At 42.1% G+C, this 25,278-nt stretch overlaps 1 protein-coding gene across 1 annotated transcript in view; it reads right to left on the bottom strand.

Annotated features, from left to right (window-relative positions):
• The window catches only part of TMEM263 (transmembrane protein 263), a 29,206-nt gene extending 7,121 nt beyond the window's left edge, over positions 1-22,085 (bottom strand). Inside the window, exons 1-3 of the mRNA XM_075008000.1 lie at positions 21,997-22,085; positions 7,690-7,818; positions 5,972-6,041 (exon numbers count right to left, since the gene is read on the bottom strand). Of these exons, the coding sequence (XP_074864101.1) occupies positions 5,972-6,035 (64 nt within the window). The 5' untranslated portion in view covers positions 6,036-6,041; positions 7,690-7,818; positions 21,997-22,085. The remainder of the gene's footprint in view (positions 1-5,971; positions 6,042-7,689; positions 7,819-21,996) is intronic.
• Between the last annotated feature and the right edge of the window lie 3,193 nt (positions 22,086-25,278).

Here is a 25,278-nt window from a genome sequence, read left to right as displayed (position 1 = left end):
TAGCCCCTTGTTTCTGATCACTACAATGAAGAAAAAGAATTTAGCACTATTCTGTTTATTAAAGCAGTAAATTTGTAAGCACACAGCACCTATTCAAGATGCTGGCTCTACCAATCATGCAGAACAATCAGCCGCCTACAGAACCAAGGCTTATAGTGAATGCAGGTGTGACATGATTGCAGTTTGCAAAAGGTAATTATATTTTTGAGTTTGCAGAGGGCGCTAGACTCATTAGAGCCTATACTGCTGAACACACACAAATATTTTGCAAATCTGTAGTAGTTTTGTCTAGAAATTTCAAAGTCTTTTTTATGAAATTCCTGGGATTTGCCAGGTGTCACAGCTGTAGAATTTGGAAGACATTTATGCCATTAGTTAACAAAAGATTGCTCAAGGCACCTTAGAACTAAGCCTTTCCTCAAAAAGGAAGCCTGCCAAGAAATTCTTAAGAGAATGTCACACCAAGATCGAAGTCTGGAAGAGGTAGAACTACACGTAGGCAAACTATGAGGTTAGTGCCAGCCAGGCCATATCAGGGTGGGAAGGACAGAAGAGCCTTTGGCCTGGGCCTCAGGAGACAAAGGGGCCTCAAATTTTTACATTCTTCTACCAAGTAATTTCCATTTATTATACATCTTGCAGTCATAACAGAAATAAAAGAAGCTATGTATACCTGCAAAAAATTGATTTAATTCATTGTAGGACCTGTGGCCTTTGCCAGTTTTTCAGTCACATCCATTTTCTCATCTGTATGACTGCAGCCTGGAGTAGCTTCTGTGGTTAGTGATTCCACATTTTTAAACACTGTTTACAGTCTTTGCATAATTTAGAAGAAGTTTTGACAGTCATAATTAATTCTGTTCCCATAAAGTGATTTTGCTTGCTCTGAGAATGGAGTTTAACCATTCAGTTAGATGTTTGTCTCTGCATAGGAGATTTTCATATACCTGGTTTTTTTTTCAAATGTGTCTACGTACAAAATAACCGTACCACGCTCAGCTGTAAGTGACCTCATCGTCCAGTTTTAGATTCACCTTTGAAAGCTCTTGTGATAATAAACTTTGAATTTTAGTTGCTTAATAAACCCTATATCTTATCTGGCAATCACTCCGTGTTCATATTGATAATAATGCACTTGTTATTAGAGGAATTTAATAACAGGAACATGTTAGACACAATTTCAAGACTCTGAAACAAGGCTAAACACCCCCAAACCATTATAAAGTATTCTTTGTGAAGTAGATACAATTAAAAATTTGTGCCAAAAGCCTTTAGCAAATTAATTTATTGTGTGTTACTGTGTTTTAAAATAACCCCTTTATAAAAAGCCAAAATTTGAAAGTGGTGCAAGTAAAAGATGGCAAAAGCAACAGAATGAATGAAGAACATAATTTCTCTTAGAAGAGATGCCTCAGCCATTAGATAGTGACACTTCCAGCTGTGATGATGAAAACTTTGTACCCACAAATGACACTTCAATGTCACTGCCTCAAAATGAGGTCATTAATCAGAACACAAATGCCAACAGTAGCAATGGATGCAGAATCTACTCTTGATTTAGAGACTGTGCAGGCAGAAGATGAGAACCTCGGAGATGCTGCACCGCAAGGACAAGAACTTATGACTAGCACAGGACAGAGGAACAACAGTGTCCTCAGAACCTGATATTGGACTTCTTGATAAGAACAAAGTTGTTTGAATACAGTCACTTTTCTAAGTTAACTGTTTTCAGATTCCAAGCAATATATTGAAGCATCATAAAAATCATGCTCCCCCCCACGCCCCCCCCCCCAACTTGTTTACTGACAAAAACCTCTTCCAAATGGAGAGCTCTACACAAGAAAATGGCTCTGCTGGAGCATGGAAAAGCAAGCTTTGTACTTGTGTACACTATTTCATTTTTAACAATAATACTTCCAATCCATCAGTGCTGTCTAATCCAGCCAGTTGGAGCATCAGTAGAGGCTGGAGGAAGTTGAAAGACTGAATACTCACACATGAAATTTCAGTATCGCATAAAGATAACTATGTAATGTGGAAATCAGCAAGTACAATAGCATTAGCTGACAATTCAACTGAAAACTTACTCCTGAGTGAAACAGAGACAGAAACTGGATAACTGGAAACAAAACCACACACAAAACAAAAAACCTTGAGTGCATACGGAATGTCATTCTTTTTCTTTCTAGCCAGGGATTGGCTTTGTTTGGTTCCAGTCAACGTTTCAGCGACCCTACAAAGGGAAACCTTCTTGACATACTTGAGCATCTTAGTAAGTATGGCCCACTTTTATCAGGCCACATTAAGCATATTCATGAATCACAAGAGAGTGGGAAAAAACAGGTTCAAGTTCATTATCTGTTTGCTGGAAACCAGTCTACAAAATGAGTTTATTGAGCTGTGTGGACATTTGTGCAAACAGTTCTTGAAGAGATACAACGTAAGTACTTTTCAATTAGTATTGACACAAATCCAGACTATTCTCACAAAGAACAGATGACCTTGGTTGTTCAATATGTTAAAATTGCAGGAAGTTCAAAGGTTTCCATCAAAGAATGATTCTTAAAAATTCATGGAAAAAAAAAAAAGTCATGTATTAGAAGTTCTGGAAGCCTTCAAATTAAAAATTTACAAGTTATCTTTGCCAAGCCAATGGCAGTGGATCTAATGTGGCTCAGAATCAAAACAAACAGTCCTTCTTGAGCAAAATCCAAAAACTGTATTTTCTCCAGTTGTGGCAACCACATACTAAATATTGTCAATGTTGATTGATCTGAATCATGAAAGGAAGCAAATCACATACTTAGGAACAATCCAGCAATTGTACAACCTCTTCAGTAGCAGTCCTCAAAAGTGGCAAATTCTGAAGCAGCATCTGCCCGTTTCCCTTCACAGCACCTTGACAACAACATGGTCAGCCTGAACTGATGGTGTTAAACCAGTTGCACAGCATTTGGACTCCGTGAGAAGGCTTTAAAGTGAGCTTGAATCTCTTACTCTCACCAAGCTTAACTCAGTTTAGAGGTGTACTCCAAATCTGAATGTGTTTTAACGTCATCCATGTGGATGAAGCTACTAAAAATGATCCACACAACTAATCTTGTAGCATTGTGTGCTTCAATTACATTAGCTGTTGAAAGGGATAACATGGAATGACTTCTTAAAAAGCTATTCAAAAGATTAGTGATCAATGGAACACAATCCTTTTTGAGTCCAAATCAGTAGCATACGTATTGACGTTTCAAATGTGTTTTCCACCAATTGCAGCCTAACATCTCAATCTTATGCAGAAATGCATTATCAAGTCAATTTTTTTTTGTTATTATTGACTCATCAAATCTGGTCTTACACATTGATTTGAGTCACTGTGACAACTTTGTACCCTTTTTGGATTCCTGTGGGACTTGAGAGATGAAGATCTATTTTAAACAGCTGAACAGTTTCAAAAGGTACAACAAAATGTCAGGAGATCTTTGTGATGAAATCATCTTCCCGAAACGTACACATTCCACCAAACCTAAACTGGACTGCAAGCCAAAAGAACTGCTTCAAGAAATATTCAATTTCCTAATATCACAATGGCATTATGTATTTTTGTCAGTCTCCCTGCATCGGTGGCTTCAGACGAATGCATATTCAACATGTTAATACAAGTGTAGAACTACAATTGTTCTACAATGGGACAAGAGCATTTGAATGGGCTCACAATGCTTAACATTAGCAGTGATGTTGCACACAAGTTGGATTTTTTTCTTCAATTATGAATGAGTTTGCACACAAAGACAAAAAACATTCCTAAAATGAAGAATTTTGCTTGCAGTGGAAACTCACAAGTTACATTTTTAATACACATACTATTGGTATAATGACTTAATTGTTAATAAATAAAAGGTTTCAAGTGTTCATTTTCACATATTCGTTTGGTTTTAGTATGACACTGTGGATGGGAAGTTAGATACGTTGGGGGACTGGGACTGGGCTGGAGTCGCTAACCTCAAAGTGAGCCCGGCCTCTGTCATTCTCTCAAAGGGTCTGGTGCCAGCAGATGCATTCAGCACAGAAATGAAGACAAAAAGCAGGATAAATCCCATTCTTCCCCTCTGTCTCTGCATCATGATAGAGGAATAGGCGAGCCAAATTTAAATGGCATTGAGACCAAGATTGAAACTGGGATGCATCCATGTTTGGCCATTTCTTAAGTTTAAAGTGATGTATTTGTATAATTGCATCAGATATGAAAGCTCTATATGACATGTAAGGCAGGTAAATTCTTCAGAACAACTTAGCATTTAATTACAAAAGTTGTGTAACTAACTATATAAAATATGAAGTCTGTACTAGAAACAGAGGGGTCACCCTCAGGACTTTTGCTTTGCTTAGGAGTTGTATGCCATTTCCTCCTCTAGTCCAATTTATGTCTGTTGCAGGAGGGCTAGTTTAGGGCCCGATTCTGACACACGTATGCAGGTTAAGAAATTCCTTTCCTCACAGACAATCCCACTGAAGTTAATAGAAGCATAGAAAAAATATGCTACCTGAGCTAATAGGTGTATCAGAAAATAGCCCACTGAAATTCAAGATACACATGAGAACCTGATATCCTAAACCAAAAAGCCCACTGAATCTTATAGATTGCACTTTCATAACAGAGGAGAAATTAAGATCTCTTGCGTGAGGCCATACTGCCATTCAATTCTCTTACAGCTTTAGCAACAACCCAAGAAAAAGCCTGCACACAAATATTGCTTTCTGATTCTATTCTTTTCTCAAGTGTGACTAAAGAACATGGACTCAGCGTTGTGTGAAAAAACAACCAGGCTCTTGAAAGAAAACTGTTTAGTTGACATGCCACACATGATTCTGCACACAGAATTCAGTTAAATCTGCGAGCTGTATCCTGGAAAGAATCCAGCTCACTTGCCGAAAGCCATTATTTCCTCTGCACCACTAAAAACAGAAGAAAAAGCTAAATCAGAAAAGATAACAGATTCAGTTTCTGCTGACTAAGGCATGGTCTACACTAGGGAACAAAAATCGATGCCAGATACACAATTCTCACTATGCCATTAGCATACCTAAAAATCAACATATCAGAATCAACTTTCTGCCCCAGTATAGATCAGGAGTCTCCAGGCTCATGCCAACGTTCCATACTCCACCCAATCACATGGAGTACCAGGGTTGACAGCCAAGCCCAGAGAGATCAATTTTGTCACATCTTCACACGCATGGCAAAAATTGAACTCCGAAAGATCAATCGCGGCACGTCAAATGACAGTAAGTAAAGACATACCCTAAAACCAATAAGAAGTCCTGTGACATTTTATAGACCGAGGTGCCACAGGACTTCCTGCTGTTCTTGTGGATACAGACTAACATGGCTACCCCCGATACTTGTCAATATGCGCTAAGATACTTTTATATAATTTAGCAAGTTGAAGTAAATGTGATTCTATTCTGAAGACAGATTCCCAAACCAGTCATTAAATGCAATGTTATCTCAACAACTCCTGTATCAGATGTATTCTAACAAGCTCTCTTTTTTGTTTCAACTGCCAGCCTTTCAAACGCAGCCCTGTATCTGCAAAAGTCAAACCAAACTATCTTACACATTACCATCACTAATAAAGGTTCAACTGGCAATCTGTGCTCTCAGTTACAATAATGCAAACTCAGTCTTCAAACTGTGCTTTTCATACTTGTGACACCTCACTGCCTTCAGTGGGTTTGTACTGGGCAATGCATTGCACCTTAGTAAACAATTCTGTTCCTACACATATAGAATCTAGCTCAATTAATCTTCAATGCATTAGCTATTTAGAGCTAGAAGCAATAAAAGAATATCATAAAAAAAAGTACACAGCTTGATTCTTGTATGCAAAAATAAAATCATCACATACTCATTCTTTTCAAAACTGAACTGTGCTTCTCATTTTCTTATCAAAAAAATTTACAGGAACTTAGTACCTACCTTCTGGGGGTTCATCATTAAGGTATGAAGGAACTTCCTGTTGATTTTTGTCCGTTTGATTCATTATTGCCTAAAAAAGAAATGTACATCTATAGTATATAATTTCTGGCAAAATATTAAACAGTTTTCAAATTTAAAATACTTGTATGTGAAAGTTCCCTCAAAAATGACATTATCTGCTATATGAGATACTAGCACATTTTACATAATGTTGCTCAGGTCCTTAACTCAATTGAGTTTGTGGATTTTCCCCTCTCTCTCTGACAGGGAGTTTGCAATGCCCCTGTACATATCTGGGGAGGGGTGGAAGCTTCAGCACTCCCACCCCGAAAAGGCACCAGCCAGCCCCTATCTGGTAATTGTCTCTTTTCTGAATAGTTTTATGAAAAATAATCCCATTTTGGGCACATCCCATTTTTCTGGCACAACCAAACCCTTACATTGCTTTAAGTTGTGAGAAGAGGAAACTGTATATCAAATTTAGTGTCCTCCTCCTGAATGGTAAGAGTTAGCTCTTGAACAAAAAAAATTCTCTAAAATACATAGCAGTTTAAAAATAGTAATGCTGTTTTCTTATAATTGGGTGTTTGTGGGTTCAGATTCATCCCCCCAGTTTCACAAAAATTACATCTTTAATACAGAACAGAGTCAGCAGATACAAATATAAGCCTCCCCAATAACATGCCTCAACTGTGCTTTGGCGAGAGAAAAATCCAAGCTAAGTTTTTGGAGGAAAGGGGGCCGTGAAAAATCAACAGGATACTGTAATACCTGTCCCAGTTACTGAAGAACAGATTAAATAGCAGTGGTGCAGGAGATCAGTACTATATACAGAAGAGATTCTTCAAAATGTAGAAAGACAATTTATGAGGCAGGACACACACTAACAGAACGTCAATGGATAAAAATTTCAAGCCATAAAAATAGACCTGTAGGGTTCTATTACTGGTTTCCTCATTAAGGAGAGGCGGCAACAGTAATACTGTAACGGACTATTTTAAGCATTCACACAGGCACATGGGCACAAATCTTCGAAATAGCCATATTTTGAAGATTTCTAATGAGGAGCTGAATTGAATATTCAGCGCCTCATTAGCATTAGGACGCTCAGCACAGCTACACAGGGGGTCCTTTTCAAAAGGACCCTGCACCTTTTGAAATCCCCTTACATGATCACCGATTGGAATAAGGGGATTTTGAAAGGTGCGGGGTCCTTTCGAAAAGGACCCCCATGTAGCTGCGCCAAGCCGCACGCTTTTGAAAGAAGGGCTTTCGAAGTGCCGCAGCTGGAAGCGTCCTAATGCTAATGAGGCGCTGAATATTCAATTCAGCGCCTCATTAGTAATCTTTGAAATGGCCATTAGCATGGCTACTTCAAAGATTTGTGCCTTTGTAGACACAGCCATAGAGACCCATCAAGCTCCTTCACTATGCCTTAATTCCTTCTTGGAGCAACTAGCTGTAAAACACAGAGGAGAGACCTCTCCTCTCCATCTTAAGTAAGCATTTTGTTCAAGTGCCTACCATCAATAGCCCCGAAAACAATCGCAATATAATTAAGTTAGATAGTCTCAAATACCATATCAACAGTGATTAGTGACACACAATTCCAGAAAGTGTAGTGTAGTATCTTTTCAAGACTGACCCTAAACTGGAAATTACAAGTGATCAGATTTATCATGGAGGCTACTAAAGCATAAGTCTCAATGCATACATACCTGTACGAGAGATGAGGAACTAAGAAGGCAAGATAAAAAAAAGTAAGCCACCAGTATGATTGGCTAAATGGCAAGGATCAAGACTTATTTGAGCCAAACGGGGATCCCTCAGAAAGTGAAAATCCAAACCTGGAAAAACAAACAGAAATGAGTATAAGCTATGGTAGATAAAATGTAAGGCTGCAATTAGGAGGTCTACAAGGAATTTGTAGTGATTTTATTTTGCTTTGTACAAGTATGTATACATGTGTCTGTGATATGCTATACCAGTAGGAAGAAATTGGGGAGCATAAAGGACATTGTGGAAAAGCTAAGTTATTTCTTTGCATGTATCTTCACTACAGACTTTACTGAAGAGACAGGTAACAAGAGACTCAAAATATCCACAGAGAAGGTGTTGCAACACAAAGGCTGCATTTACACTTGCCCCCAACTTCGAAGATGCCAGAGTAGATATGGAGAATTACGGACAAAGACCCTTCAGGACCAAACAAATGGATTGAACTGATAATTAAACTCACAATTATAGACCACACAGTTGAACATGTGATAAAGCAGGGGCGTGCAAACTGAGGGATGTGCCTTCCTGGGTGGGGGGTGCAAAACTGCAAAAGGGGAGGCAGCAATCAGATTTCCTCTCCCCACTGGCGCCCTCTGCTGCCTCCCACAACCTCTCTCCAGTCACCTGCCCTGTGCAGTGCTTGCTGCCTGCCTCCCTGGTCTCAGCTGGCGGAGAACAAGCTTCATTTCTGGTTCACCACCCCCACAGGGGCTCTCCCATGCCTACTGGAGCTTCTCTCCTGTCACCTGTCCTGTGCAGCTGCCTGCCTCCCTGCTCTGCAGTCTCCACTCTAGGCAGAGATCTAGAATAATTTCCAGTTATTCCCTTCCCCACCCCACCCCTCGCCCATGCAGAGGCCTCTGCTGCCTCCTCACTTCTCCTCCAGGTTCAGATGACCTGCGCTGCCAGCCCTCCGGCTCCCCCCAGGCATTCACTATCTTCTGGGAGCGCCAGAATCATTTCCAGTCTGGGTCTCCCAGCCATATTACCTACAACTCCTGGGAGTCAGGTTTTGCAGAGTTATATGAGTGCGGTTAATGTGTGTGCGCTTTTACTGGGACAGCCCCTTGTTCAGTTTCCTGAGCAAGTCCAGGCCTCCTTTTTTTTTTTTTTTTTTTTTTTTTAAGTGGAATTATGTCGATCTTTTGTTTTGTTCCTTGTTTCCCTGTAAAGAGCTGCCCGGGAGGGCTGGAAAAAGGGGGTGGGTGAGCTCTTTGAACAGCAGGAAGCTGGTTTTTGTGGGTTTTTTTCCCCCTCCAAGCTAGAGCATGGGTTGGGCTCTTTAAACAGAGTGAATTTACATTGGTTGGGATTTTATTAGACAGAATCGAGACCCCCGGGTAATTACACAGATGAAAAGGGGCACCCCCAATGTAAAAATTTTGCTCACCCCTGTGATAGGGTAATCAACTCACTATCTATAAAAATGCCTACAATATAAGAATCCTTTGAATATGTCAACTAAATATTTTCTAAAGAGAGTAATCAGCTGAAACAGTCTGGCCTTTTCAAAAGCTTCTGTAAAAAAATCCTTATAGGAACCTAGAAAGAAATTATGGAATCAGATAGGATATTAAAAAAAAAGCAACATACTGCCAAGTATTAGAAACTGGCTAAGGAGACAAAACTGAGAATAGGAGAAAATACAGTAAACTTTTTCCACATCCAGCATCCCCAGGACCATGAAGTTGATGGATACACCTATATTCTGGATAATAGAGAGGTATACCTAGCAATACACAACATTAAGGAAAACACGATTAGATATTAACAAAAATGTATGCAGGGTACTTTAGAACTGTACACTTGATAAATTTATACTGTATTGGCTGTATTTATTTGTAGTTACATTTTTCCATAAGTATGGTATAGAGAAAGTAACTAAAATTTACTTAAGGAAAAAATGCCAGTTATTTGAGAGGAAGGAAACAAACCATAGCTAATTTGTGGAACACTCTGCCACAAGGAACTTTTGACGTGAAGAGCACTAGATACTCATACAATGCACAGGGGCAGAACAATATAATTTTAGGAGGATATAGATCATGAAGAAAGAGAGTTTAAGACAATCGCTGCCCTGTGAAGCTTCCACTGTGAACAGACTATTCCATAAGTTTCTACTTTAAGGCCAAGTCTACACTAGAATTGAAAATAGATTGCAGATACGCAATTCTAGCTATGGAAACAGTGTAGCTGGAATTGACATGTTGGAAATAGACTTACGTGACTGCCTTCAATAAGGAAGGTCAATGGGATCATTTCTCCTGTCGACCTCTCTTACTCGTCATAATAGCAAGGAGTACAGGGGTTGGCTGTTAACCCCAGACAGATCAATTTTTTGCATCTTTACCAGATGCGTGAAATTGAACTCCAGAAGATCGACCTGGTCAGGGTCAATCTTCCCTGAAGATTTCCCGACAATTCCCCTGAGGTATCGGATATTGATAAACATGATATTGGACTAGATGGACCACAGGTCTGATGTAGTATGGCAATTCTTATTTACTAGTCTGGATCTCCCTCTAAATTACTGGTCTCTATAAAGAGTGAAAATGTAGAAATTGTTCCTCAGACGTTAGCCACAATTTGAAAGTTTAAACAGTTAAAACATTACAACTGATCTCCATTTGTCAGTTTCTAATTCATGCTATAATACTGAATTTATTTTAATCTACTTTAGGATTCAGCCATCTCCTTTATCAGTTTAGTATTATTACAGAAATAGTTTGCTAACACCTAAATACTACTGCTAGTACCATGGTTCTCAAGTTTGCAGGTTGTTTTATCAGAATCACACCAATTAGAATTCAATGGTGCTATGCTGAGTCTATGTTTCAAAGTTTAGGAATGACCTTCTAGGGCTATACGTAATTTAAGGGACCTATTGGGTTTCAGTAATATCCTGGTTGTGTTTAACAAAGACTGTCCTGTTTGCTGGCTCTTTGACACTTACTGTATCAGTATAAGAGAAGGTGACAAATGAGAATCCAACAATTCTGACTGGCAGACCTGTCATGCAGAGAAGAACCTATCACTTCTCTTCCCAACAACCCACACAGACTGCAACTATTAAAGCTCTTTTCTTTTCAGAAGTTGTCCAGTCAACTCTTAAGATACTAGAGTTTCATCAATCAGGCTGATTAGACAGATTAAATGGGATCATTCCCCCCAAAAATTCAACCTCCAGCAATACAGCTCTGTGAAACTTCTGCAACACAAACTATGCCAACTGTATTTGATCTAAGCTCACTGTAATAGAAAGTCCTTTCCAAAAAGCTATTTTGTATATTAATGAAGGACACTCACAATGATGTGAGAGTGATAAAAAAAACCTAACGCTTGCATAGTCCAGAAAAAAGTGTTATAAAGTGAGTACATTATGGGTGCATCTACACTAGCTGGCTACTTCGAAGTAGCTGGCACAATGTCGAAATAGTACGCAATGCGTCTACACATGCCGTGAGCTATTTCGATGTTGAAACTGACATTAGGTGGTGAGATGTCGAAATCGCTGTTCCTATCCAAAGGTGGGAATAGCACCCTACTTCAATGTTCAACATCGAAGTAGGGTGTGTAGACGATCTGCGTCCCGCTACGTCAAAATAGCGGGGTCCTCCCTGGCGGCCATCAGCTGAGTGGTTGAGAGATGCTCTGTCCAGACCCTGCAGGGCTCTATGGTCACTGTGTGCAGCAGCCCTTAGCCCAGGGCTTCTGGCTGCTGCAGCTGGGAGTCCATGCTGCGTGCAAGGGGTCTGCAACTGGTTGTTGGCTCTGTGGATCTCGTGCTGTGCAGGGCGAGTGTGTCTGGGAGGGGCCCTTTAAGGGAGCGGCTTGGGGCTTTGCTAGCCCCTTATTTTGACGGGGAGCGCTTGTGTGTGTGGACGCTCCGCATTTCCTTCCGGCGCAGCTCCTTTCAACGTTCTCCATCGCTACTTTGATGTTGAACGTCGATGGCACCAGCCCTGGAGGACGTGTAGACGATACGCATCGAAGTAGCCTATTTCGATGTTCTTACGTTGAAATAGGCTACTTCGATGTAGTGTGCTAGTGTAGATGTAGCCTATAAGTTTAAAACGACTGTATTGAAGGTTTTGTGCTTTATTTTGTTGCGATACCTTAGTTCAGCAATCTTGTATATGCTTCTGGAATAGAACACATGGCAATTTTACTTAACTAAGGTATGTTGCTGTATATGTGCTCAGAACAATCTATTTACTGATTTTAAAAACAGAAGAAAAAAGTCAGTCCATGTTGTTGTATAAGTAATTACATCACTTTTTTTTTTTTTTTTTTAAGGGACAGATTTAAATCAGATTGAAACTTCACAAAATTTGAAGATAAGCCATTAGTTAGGAATTGCCATCTGTATTTTTAAATTCAGAGGATGTTTTAGTACTGATTTCATGAGGCCTCAGACATGAATTATTTATATTTAGGTCCTCTATGAACACACTACCTTTCCCCTCCACACATTACAGATGAGAACAGAAGGAGATTTTCCACTCAGCTCTTTCATTTCCTAGCAGAGTTAATAATAATTCAGCAAAGGTACACATGTTCAACACATTTCTGTTCTGCATTTTGAAAAAAAAAAAAAACAAAAAAACAAAAAAAAAAACCCCAATTAAGTAGTCATATCATAACATATATCATTATCCTAATATCCCTGGAGGATGCTAAACAGCTGCTACTAAAGCTAGACATTTAAATCAGCAGGTCCAGATAATTGCATTCAAAAGTTTTAAAAGACCCAGCAAAAAAGCTTGCTGGACTATTAATGGTGATTTCCAGTAAATCTGAGAACGTGGGGGGAAATCCAGATGATGGAAAGAAAGCAAATTCTGTACATAAAGGAGTAGTTGATGCACATCTGTAATAAAGAATTACAGGAGCGTAACACCAATCAACACCAGTTTATGGAAGGTAGATCCTATCAAAGTAAATTGGTGGGTGTTGTTTTTTTTTTTTTTTTTGAGAGGGAGACAACACAAGTTTGGTTAATAAATAAGATATTGTTGAGATAATAAACCTAGGCATTTGACATGGCACCACATTACATTTGATTAGAAAATTAAATAGATAAAATTAGCATGGCACACTGTGTGGATTAAATGCTGGCTGATAAGATTTCAAAATGCAACAGGAAGTCATCACTGAATGGGTGCGTTTCTAACAAGGTACCAGTCTGTTATAACAATTTCATTTTCTTCCAATTATAGATCATCACTGATACATAGGAATGTGAATTGTTTTAAATTCTGGACTCAAGCAAGCAATATGGTTTTACTGTAGGTAAATGTATATATCCAGGAACAGGGAATGTAGGCCATGCTTATAGGATGGGGAATGCTATCCTGGGAAGAAAGATTTGGGGGTCATGGTGGACAATCAGCTGAATGTGAGTTCTCAGTGTAACACACTGGCCAAAAGGGCTAATGTGATCCGGGAATGCAGAACCAGAGGAATATTCATAAGGAATACAGAGGTTATTTCATCTCTGTGTTAACCACTAGCCCAACAGCTGGTGGAATACTACATCCAGTTCTGGTGCCCACAGTTCAAGAAGCAGGATGTCGATAAATTGGAGAGGTTCAGAGATGAGTAACAAGGATAATTAAGGATCAGAAAACCTGCCCTGAGGTGACAAACTAAACAGATTCAAGGGAGCTCAATCTAACCAAAAGACAGGTAAGGACTGAGTTGATTATATTCTACAAGTACCACACAGGGGACAACTATTTGATAAATGGATCTCCATTTCAGCAGAGAAAGGTCTAATACAACCTAACACCTGAAAGTTGAAGCTATACAAATTCAGACTGGAAATAAGGAACACATTTTTAATAGGGTAAACCAACATTAAATCAATACTGCAAGGGTTGTGATGGACTCTCCACTGGCAATTTATAAATGAAGACTGTATGTTTTTCCACTACAGCAGACCCCTCACTTACAAGGAGGTTATGTTCTTGGCAACCCCATGTAAACTGAATTTTTGGATAACTTGGGAAGTTACCCTTGAGTGGCAGGTAGCCAGGCAGCAGCTGCCTGGCTCCCAGCTCCCTGCCACTCCTAGGGACCGGAAAACTGCTCCTGTGGAGGGAGGGAGGGAGGGAAGCCAAGAATCAGGCTGCCACCCCTGAGAGGAGCAGTTTCCTCAATCCTGGCAAGGGCAGCAGTCACATTAACCCAACACACACAGGCAACTTGGCTGCGTGTATTGCAGTGGTTTACTGTATATACAAGGAATCATTTTGGAGAAGCTCTACAGCCTAAGATCACAGTGGATCCTTCTACTTTTGGCATCTACAAATCCAATTTAACAATTAAGACAAACTGAAAGTAAAGTATTAGTAACATGTAAGTAAGAGTCTGGTTAAATATAAAATACAAGTTTTATCTATCCCATTATACAACCTAACAGCTCGAAGTTGAAGCTATACATATGCATAAGCAGAACAAGAAGTCTCTTGCATTCTCCTATCAATTTTCTGAGAAGTTGGGGTTGGTGGGCTGAAATTTTGCAAATGTGTTATCAACCCACAGACTAATTTGTGGTAAATATGTAAAAAAATCCATGAAGCTATTGTTGAGTTGTTGTGTCAGAAATAATTCTTTTGGGGGGGAACCAAATGTTTTCACACAGCTACTTTAAAAAATGGAAGATCTCAGTAAGAAACACAGTAAATTATGTAGTTAAGCTACTTAAAAAGCGGGGGCTTTGCTTAAGTACAAAATATATTTTTGTATAAAAATATACAAAATATATTCCGTTTTAAGCTGCAGAACTGTTAAGTCAGGCAAAAAAAGCCACCCAACTACAGAGTATTAAGTATATAGCTCCAGAGCAGGTAACTGCCCAGCCCCAAGATGCCACAGCTACAGGTTGTCTGAGCCCCCCCCCCACCTTTAAAGACAAAAAAAGAACCAAGTGCAGAAATGTACAATAGCGAAACAGTAGCATGTGTCAGAAAAACTAGGAACCACATAAATTAGAATTCCTGTATATGGTAACTTATCTGTACTGCAGATATTCAGCACTTATGAGTAACCAATTCTCAAAGAAGGTGCGTGGGGTTACTTATCACTGTAAACAGTGGTTCTTAGAGGACAGCCCATATGAACAACCCCATGTTTGGAATTAAGGATTCCTTTGATAGTGAAAAACTGTAAGGTGGCTGGAGGATAAGGTGCGTCCATCAAGCTCTTAAAGGACACTGCTTGCTATAAGTTAACAACTTATAGAATTCTTACATCAGACTGTGTAGGATGGACAAAATACAGTGAGTGAGGCAGCTGTTTAGTATTTATTTTATCCTCACTGTTCTGTCACTGACTCCATCTCATTCAGAGCCAAAATTCTGTCCAGTAGCACTTTAAAGACTAACAAAATAATTTATTAGGTGATGAGCTTTCGCGGGACTTCTTCAGACCATAGCCATATCAGAAGAGACTCTTTTAACATACTTTGTTTTATTTGACTCTTGACTTCCCCACTCCTACCGCCCCTCTACTCTTCTGATTTGCCCACCTTGATTACAATTTTTCTGATTTGTCAACCTTGGTAACTATTTTTGGTTCTCTGTGCCTTAAATATTGAGTCTGTTCTGGTATTACTATGGTCTGAAGAAGTGGGTCTGTCCCACAAAAGCTCATCACCTAATAAATTATTTTGTTAGTCTTTAAAATGCTACTGGACTGCTCTTTTGTTTTGACAGAATCTCATTTACTATGCACTACCCAAACCATGCATTTAAAAGAACTCTGAAACCTGGCTTCATTCATTAAACAGAATATAATGTGTCCAAAGAAAAATGCATTCTCTATTACAGTATAAATCCAGATTTATGTGGAAAATTGCAGACAGAAGGAAGCCAAAAATAAAGACTTGGGTGAATATTTGCTTCTTCTTGCTGAACCATCTAACCCACAAATGGAGACAAATCTAAGACAGTATGAGTCAATGTAACTAAGATGCACATCATAAGTATATACAAAAAGTAGCAAAGTTAAAGTTGTATGAGGAACCTGAATTTTAGTACTACTTAATTATTCAGTGTAATTTTGCAACCTTTTGGATGTAAATTCCATCGTGTGAAACAAGCTCACATAATTCACACGACACCCTCAATAAGGCAAAAGCCCTCAAAGACGCTACCTCATTTAGGTCACATTACTAGGTCATATGGGTCTCTATGGAACACTGTCTCCTTGCGTATGTTCTTTCAGTGTGCATATACACTTGTACATGCAGTGGAATGTACCATTTTCCCCTCACATGCGCACAATGCTAATAAAACAGGAGATAGATTTAAAGCTTACTCTATGTTAAGACTAGGTAGACGTGTCAAGTCCCATTTTCAAACCCTTAACTTAGTGAAAATCCATTTTGGCTCAGTCAACAAGCATCTCTCTAATCTATGGTCTCTGTTTCTGCCTTAACCTTTGAGGTATTAGAGCCATTCAAATCAGAACTGAGTTTCTCTTTAATACACTCACAGAAGTATTCATCATTCTCCTTACATTTAAAAAAAAAAAAAAAGAGTTTTGACTAATCTTTCAAAAGCCTCGTTCTCAGTTGACAAGAGATGTGGGAAATTTAAGCCCCAAAGATGACAGTTTTCCAGAGTTAGTGGGTTAAAAAAGTTCTTTAGAACAAAAAAAAAAAAAAAAGAACATGGTTAGGCAACTTTATGCACAGGAGTATTCAGTGCCTATAATAACAAGAGTCTACTCAGGATGTGCAAAATGATATTAACACTGCTGTAGGTACCTGAACAATAATAAAGTGTCAGAAAATTCTAAGATTAATATACTGATTGCATTGAATAAAACAAAGGTTATCAGTTACCAGATATATTACTTCATTCAGTGGTTTCCACAATGATGATCTATATTAGTGTTTCCCAAAGCATGGCACATGCGCCACCACTGGTGACATGTGAAGGGATTTTAAGGAGTATGCAGCTTAAAATAAATGACTAAAAAAAATCAGGAGATAAGCATGGGGAGAAGGAGTATGCTGCTAAGGCCAAAGTCCCAAAAGGGGTGCACAAACGTTTTAAGTTTGGGAAACAGCGATCTATATAAACCTAAGAGAAGATAATATTTTCAATACATCTTACAGAGCAGCATTTCCAAAGTGATTTGCTCACTTGTAATATTCTTCCAGGCATGTGTGGCATCCATCTCACTATTCACCCTCCCGCAAAACAATTTGATAAAGGACACCAAGGGAGGAAACCAACACTTCACAAATTTTATTCCACTTCTAACATCCCCATTGCCCAAGACCAAAGGAGGAAAAGATTGTCCATCCTACTCCACAAGGTGTCCTGTGTAAAGCTTGGCAACTAGGTGTCATGATGGAAAACTTCCTTAACAAGCTGGGAATCAAACTAGCTATTTGTGGAAAATTATAGCTTACATTTAAAAGAGTTTGATTTCTAGTTGTGACTGTTTAGTTTGTGTGTTTGGAAGGTGATCTAATGCAGCACTTCTCTTTCTGAGTTTACAGACAGAAAAACCCAGTGTCTCCACAGCTCCAAGTTGTCCCAAACAATAGTGTGAAATCTACATAACCGGGTTATTTCACTGCTGCTATTCAGAATCCTGGGGGAAAGGACTGAAATTGACAAGAATCATGGTAATTTTAATTTTGCAAGTATTGCTTAGAAATACTGTGAGAAGCAGCTACAGCAGGAAATAGAACTATCTACCCAGGAAAAGTGCTCCAAACCAACCAGTTACCCTGGCAGTCTTGGGAAGGTGGTAGAGAACTACCCTCCTGATATATGCTTCCAAATAGCCAAGAGACTTGGAGACAGAGGTGTCAAATTCTTTTCCCTTCCAGAAAACACAGGAGACTCCATAGACACCTACTAGCCATAGGCTGATACGACAAATACAGCACCTTGGAAAGAATCCCAGCTTTCTACTACAGCACAAGCACTAGACTGAAAGCCTTGCCACTGAGGTTCTAATCAGGGTATTGTCCCTAGGCCACGTTGACTACCACGATGGCTAATACCTTTAAACTTTTAAAGCCTGGATTCATGCTACATGTGATGGTTACAAGTGCTAAGTACAGTAAACTCTTTCATATCCAGCAGCCCTGGAACCCAGAGGTGGTCAGATATTCAAACAAACATTCTCGATAATAGAGAGGTATGCCTAGTAATGCATAACACTAAAGAAAAACAAGATTAGATATTAAGAAGCAAACAAAAATATATGCAGAGTACTTTATTTACCAACAACAGCAGTATTGTATGCTGTATTTGCTGTAGTTATTTGTATTTACTTTCACTATATTGTACTTATGGAAAACGTAACTTAAATATACTTATGGTTAAAATACCAGTTATTTGAGAGCTCAGGATGATAGAATGCTGGATATGAAAGAGGTTACTCTATTAGTTCAGCATCCACCCAGATACACCATGGGTCATGCTACTTTCCTGGACAAGGGCATGTGATATGTTCACAATCCCTCTAGAGAAATCTATTTCAGTTACTTTAAGTGGGTGGTTTGAAGTTTGCTGGGATTTCTGAAGCAAAAGACAATGCATCAACAGCATCATATACTCACTCAGAAATAACCAAGAACACATACTTAATCCATCTGATGAAGTGGGTTTTACCCAAGAAAGCTCATGATTTAATAATCGTGTCTCAGCGGCCACAGGTCTGCTTGTTGTTTGTGAAGTGACAGACTAACATAGCTACACCTCTGAGTCTTAAAAGGACACAGCAGGGTGCTCAATGTTACTCTTATTACAGAGAAACAGAACTTCTGTTTGAAACCCAGTTTTCAAGCCTCTCTAAAAAAATATATGTACATAGTTAGAACAGCCTGAGAACTGACATACCATTTCTGAGGCCAGGGTACAGTAGGCAGTACAAATTTAGTTAGGCATCAAAGTGTACTTGAGATATAGACCTGCCCCCCTATAAACTGCTTTAAATTGTATATCTTTTTGTAAAGCTTTTTTTTTTTTTGGATGGAGAAAGAAAGGAAGGAGTAACCAAACACAAAGTCTTACATTCCTGCACTACATTTACTGTGATCTACTATCCAGCAAGAAGCTCAAACTTCACATTTATAGCAAGAAAAATACCAAGTGTTCTTTGGTTGTGGAAATTAACCATTCCTGGGTCAGTGCTCAAGTGCAGAAATGCCAGTTGTGAACCAGATCCCCCCACCAAATAAAGAACATTGTACACTAACTGGGCTGACGCCTACACACTCTATGAGCCTGCTTTTATTTGGCAATCTACCACATTAAAAAATACAACATTAGAAGTCTGAAGTGCAAAGATAACATTTCTCTCACAGAATACCAACCTTAACTCTGTCCCTATGGGAATTACAAATACTTAACCCTAAAAGAACCTGGATTTTACCTATGCCCACAACAACGTGAAACCATTACAATGGACACTCAATTTACTTTGAGCAGCATCACTGTTCTGAAGAATATTTGTGACTGGTAGCCAGAGACTACACTGCAGAAAAAAATTTTAGGAAGGTGTAAGGTACTGAGTTATACAGGACAGAGCTATAGGTCTGCAAGGGACCTTTCAGCCCACATTTTCTTGTTTTCCAACGCATGCGTTTTGGAAATTAAACTCACGACAAGGCAAGTGGCCTGTCCCCGTCTACCTAACATCGCCCATAAACTATCACCACTCTGCCAATGAAGACACCTTTCATTGCCTACTTTACGTTTTCCAAATGAGCACCTTTGTGCTCTTTCCAGGACTTTCTCTTCTGCATGGTAGGAATTCCTTGTCCTCTTTCAAACTCCTCATTAAATCATCTCTGCTATATCTAAAAATTATAACTTGACTGTACTTGTCTTCTACTTATATTGTAAGCTTTTTGAGGCAGGGACCATCTTTTTTGTTTAAAATTCATAGAGCACCTAATACAATGAAGTCTAGTTTCATGACTTAGGTTCCTAGATTCTACCACTACAGCAGTATAAACTTGCCTGCAAAGAAATGCGCATACCTTAGAAAGTCAAAGCCATTTACTGGTGGTTAAGTATGAATCTGTTCTTGTGACAGACAAGTAAACAAGCATTTACTAGGTAGAATTAGAAGCTGGTCTATATCTGCACTTATGTTAATTTGTTCATTTACATGACCTATCCACCTACAAAATTCTGCTGTGCTTCCATCTGTTACTAAAAAGGGTGATTTATGAAAAAATATTGCTGCTTTCTGGCCAATTTTGTAGTAACTCAGCAATCTGCAATTGTATTCTATATGAAATCTGCAATATCTTCATTCATAGGACTGCAAGTAAAAGCTTACCACACAATTGCAGGGACTGGTCCAGTAACATTTGCACAGAGATTGTCTATGAGCTTAATGCAACTATCACAGCTACCAGTGTGGTTATAAAACAATGAGTTTATTTTCAGGCCACACCACGAAGTCACTACATTAAGTCAACAAAAACCAAGTTTAAATAATGAACTATTTGCATACAGTTTGTGGAATGCTACCATAAGAGGTTATTGAGGAGTCAATGCAACTTACTACAGTGAGAACCAAAAAAACTTGGTAAGTGTTTAATATTTTACATTACTACTGTATCCTAAAACAATTCTGAGTTGATGAAGGATAGCAGACAAATAGACAAAGAGAATTTAAGAGTAATGATCAAGGGAGGAAAAAATGTCAGCTAAAATCGTGAGACAGAATTACCAAAGGAGAGAGAGAAAGGAAAACAGTAAATAATTTCAGAGAAGACTGCCACTGAATCTTATTTGTTACAACAGTTGGCGTGAAAGAGCAGTGAGAGAGTCAGCACCAGGCAAGTTGAATAGAAAGAGGAGAGACAAAATCCTTCAGCTAGCCTGAAATCCATGGAGGCATTAAGAACACAGGCACTTCTCAGGGAAGTTCAGGATCCAGCTCAGAACTAGAGGAGGAATCCAAGGACATGACACAGTCCAATTTCTTTGCACTTGCAAAGACAGATAGCAGCACAACATCACCTTTCCAGTCCCCTGTGATACTCATTCACACATTAAAATGTGAAGCAGTCTTGCAGCACCTTAAGGACTATCATATTTATTAAGTGATGACCTTTGTGGGTATGAGCCACTTCTTCACCCACAAAAGCTCATCACCTAATAAACAGGTTAGTCTCTAAGGTGCTACTGGACTGCTTGTTAATTGGGAAGCTACTTTTTTTTTCCTGGACCTCTGTCCTTACAGATGTCCATCTGTACTGGAAATACTATTGATCTGAAGAAGTGGGTCTGTCCCATGAAAGCTCATCACCGAATACATCATTTTGTTAGGCTTTAAAGTGCTACATTTCTGCTGTTTTGTTTTGTATGGCTACCTCTCTGCGACATTAAAATGTCTGAGCCAAGGAGTCTGGTTTAGTGAGTGAAGGAGTATTGTTCTGTAGCAAAATCCTCCTCTATCCCCTAGAGTTCTTTCCCCTCTATTTGAATTTTTGGAACGCTCCTGGATCTGATTTTAGGCCAAAGAACATACGAGCAGTCTTCCACGTAAGCTGTGAGGAGGCAGCTTCACCATTTCCTCTCTACTCTGAGTAAACGCTGGGCGCTCCTGGCCCTATATAGCCAGGTGTGGCTTGAAAACAAATCTGAGTGACACTCTAACCATTGCCTGCCTCACCACAGCTCCTTCCAGTGGGGACCCTGAGGCCAGGGACACAACTTTCTTGGACTGCGGGAATGACGTGGCAGGAGAGGCAGTGATTGAACCCGGAGACTCGGCGACAGGCCGCTTGGGCTCCTTCTCTGCCCCCACCCCCTTCTCGTCTTCCACGTTGTACACAAGCCCCAGCCCCAGCGCAACGCCCCTGCCAGGCGCCCCGAAGGCCCAGCTCTGCTCTCCGGGCCCCGAGGGCAAGGCCCTGCTGCGGGGCGCTAAGCGGCTGGTGCAGGGGGTTAGGAAAAGATGTGTGTGCGCGTGTCCCACCCACACACTCTCCCTCCCCTTCCGCATCACCGAGCGCAGCAGAGCTCCCCCAGGCACGCGGGGCCCCGGGGCAGAGGGGCCCGGGCAGGATGTGCCTTTGTGCCCTCCGCCACTCACCCCCTTCCCACCAAGGGGGGGGGAGCCCTGCAGCAGGGGGGAAGAGGGAGCCCGCACCGCGCCACCCCTCCCCGCTGTCGCGGTAGAGCCCCTCGTCGGAACGCGGAGCCAGCTCCTCGCGGGCCCGCCCCTGCCCGGGAGCGGGGTGCTCTACTCACCCGCTGCCGCTCGCAGCCCGCTCCCTGCACGGCGCAGACTTTACTCTCCAGCGCCGCGACTCTGCTGCCGACGTGGCGCCCTACGCCGCCCGCAGACCCCGCCCCAGCCCGGCCCGGCCCGGCCCCCGGCCCCGGAGAGGCGTGCAGCCGCCGGCTCCCCGCCTACCGCCGGGGCTCGCTTGGTGCTGGCCCCGTGAGCTCCGGCCCCCGACCCCCCGCACGCCCTGCTGGGGGGAAGTCCCCCCCCCAGGGGGAAGCAGCTAAGTCAGGGCCCGATCCTCCCTCGGCGGAGTTGCTGCCCCACGCGTGTGACAAGCGCGGTCCCCGGTTGCCATCCGGGCGGGGGCTGGGCTACGCCGCGTTGCCGCTTTGCCCCCGGAGTGCGCTGGGCTGAGCGGCAGTTTGCCCACGTGCGAGAAGTGACAGGCCTCTTGCGGGGCAGTTCCGTTAGCCCCCAGCCCCGGGGTCTCCCTGGGCTGAACACTGGCCAGAGGGGAAGAGCTCGGCCCCTGGCGCCCGGCGCCCATGTTTACAAAGGGGATCCGGCCGTGATTGCTCTGCTTAGAGGCGGTTCCCACCGCTGTGCTGAGGCCTGGCTGTCGCCCTCCCGCCCCAAAGGGGTTGCGGTTCAGTTATGCTTCATCTGTGTGGGGCACTAGTCTTCCCACTGTTGCTGAAAATAGAGGCGAGCCAGAACCACTCGCTCCTACCTAAGCAATGGAGGAGTACAGAAGTGAGTGGGTAAGGCCGCCCCCGAGATGCTTCTCCACTGCGCTGTCAGCTTACCTCAGATTTGCAGGGGGACACCCTGGCTACGTCTACACGTGCAGCCAACATCAAAATAGCTTATTTCGACGTTGCGACATCGAAATAGTCTATTTCGATGAATAACAGCTACACGTCCTCGGCTACGTCTACACGTGCACCCAACTTCGAAATAGATTATTTCGATGTTGCGACATCGAAATAGGCTATTTCGATGAATAACGTCTACACGTCCTCCAGGGCTGGCAACGTCGATGTTCAACTTCGACGTTGCTCAGCCCAACATCGAAATAGGCACAACGAGGGAACGTCTACACGGCAAAGTAGCACACATCGAAATAAGGGAGCCAGGCACAGCTGCAGACAGGGTCACGGGGCGGACTCAACAGCAAGCCGCTCCCTTAAAGGGCCCCTCCCAGACACACTTTCATTAAACAGTGCAAGATACACAGAGCTGACAACTGGTTGCAGACCCTGTGCCTGCAGCATGGATCCCCAGCTGCCGCAGAAGCAGCCAGAAGCCCTGGGCTAAGGGCTGCTGCCCACGGTGACCATAGAGCCCCGCAGGGGCTGGAGAGAGAGCATCTCTCAACCCCCCAGCTGATGGCCGCCATGGAGGACCCAGCAATTTTGACGTTGCGGGACGCGGATCGTCTACACGGTCCCTACTTCGACGTTGAACGTCGAAGTAGGGCGCTATTCCTATCTCCTCATGAGGTTAGCGACTTCGATGTCTCGCCGCCTAACGTCGAAGTTAACTTTGAAATAGCGCCCGACGCGTGTAGACGCGACGGGTGCTATTTCGAAGTTGGTGCCGCTACTTCGAAGTAGCGTGCATGTGTAGACGCAGCTCCTCAGATTTTTTATGTTGAAATGCAGTCAGACTAGACTGCTAGTGCCACAGACTGTTGCTAGAACCAAAGGTTTTCCTCCAGTGGGAGTCAATTGAGTTGCCTTTCATGTCCTGTTCTCCCCTCAGGAACAATTTTTCTGCCTCTTCCTCCTACCAACCTTTGAAAAACTGCTGGAGCTGTTTTTCCTGTGAGACTTGTTTCCCTTGGGATCTTACCTGCAAACTCCGAGTACTAAAGGCTGACTTTTTGCAGTCCACTGTCTTTTGCTGTTCTCTCTCCTACCATGCCTTAGAATCATCAGCTCTGCCATTTCATAACCACTTTTACCCAGGCTGCTCTCTATTTTCAAATTCTGATATAACTGTCTTTAGATACACTACTCAGCCTCTCTAGAATGGGTGAGCCTGAGATTCTTGGAGAGTTGTGTCCTCAGAGGATCAGTCTACCACAATAAGAACATAAGACGGGCCATACTGGGTCAGATCAAAGGTCCATCTAGCCCAGTGGTTCCCAAAGTTTTTAGCATCACACCCCCCCGGCTTTTGATTTTGAGAATGCCTCATGCCCCCCCCTTGTTTACCATCATCCAACCCCCCTTAAAATATTTCAATTCGTAATTTAAAATAAACACGAACTTGATATAAAAATGTTATTTAAAATTAAAAACAAGCACAGCCAGTTTTTCTTGGTCCCTTGTGGGTGCTTGGCGCAGCGCCAGCTGCCTGTCCGCCTGAGATCTGCACTTCCAGAGCCAACCACCTACCCGCCCCCACCCAAGCCTCGCACTGCCAGGACCAGCTGCCTGCCCACCAAAGCCCCACACTGTTGGGGCCAGCTGGCTGCCCACCAGCCCAAGCCACCCCATGCTGCCAGGGTCAGGTGCCCACCTGCCAGCCTGAACCACCCAAGCCCTGCAAGCTACCCACCTGAGCCTCTCCCCTCTCACAAAGCCAGGCACCACTAGCCCTCCACTCTTACCCCATCCCCCCATCTAACCCTATGCTCCTCCTCCTCCCCCTCCCTCTCCAACACACACTCAATCACCTTTGCAGGAGTCAGCTAGCTCCATGTGGGTCTTTGGCCGCTGCCTCGTTCTTATAGCGGCTGTGCTGGGTCACCCATGTAACATGGCAGGGGCTGAGAGCCAGAAACAAAGGTCATCTCTTTCTTCAGGTGGGGAGAATGATGCGGGGGGTTGGTTAGCTTCATACCCCCCCCCAGAATTTCTTCACACACCCCTAGGGGGGCACACCCCCCAGTTTGGGAAACCATGGTCTAGCCCAGGCGTGTCCAACCTGCGGCCCGCGGGCCACATGTGGCCCTGGACAGCTAGTAATGCGGCCCCACAAGATCATAAACTTTTAACGTTATTATGTGATTTATATACATTAACTATATTATACATTTTGTACGCGGCCCAAGACTATCTTCACTCAGTGCGGCCCAGGCAAGCCAAAAGGTTGGACACCCATGATCTAGCCCATTATCCTATCTTCCTACAGACGCCAGTGCCTGATGCCCCAGAGGGAGTGAACAGAACAGATGATCACAAAAGCCATCCCTCTCCTGACATCCATTTCCAACCTCTGACAAACAGGCTAGGGACACCTTTCTGACCTATCCTGGCTAGCATCCATTGATGGACCTAACCTCCATGAATTGA

The sequence above is a fragment of the Carettochelys insculpta genome, chromosome 1, assembly GCF_033958435.1.
Source record: "Carettochelys insculpta isolate YL-2023 chromosome 1, ASM3395843v1, whole genome shotgun sequence".
In the NCBI taxonomy this organism is placed as follows: domain Eukaryota; kingdom Metazoa; phylum Chordata; order Testudines; family Carettochelyidae; genus Carettochelys; species Carettochelys insculpta.
The sequence above is the reverse complement of the archived record's forward strand: the minus strand, read 5'-3'. Positions and strand labels throughout refer to the sequence as shown.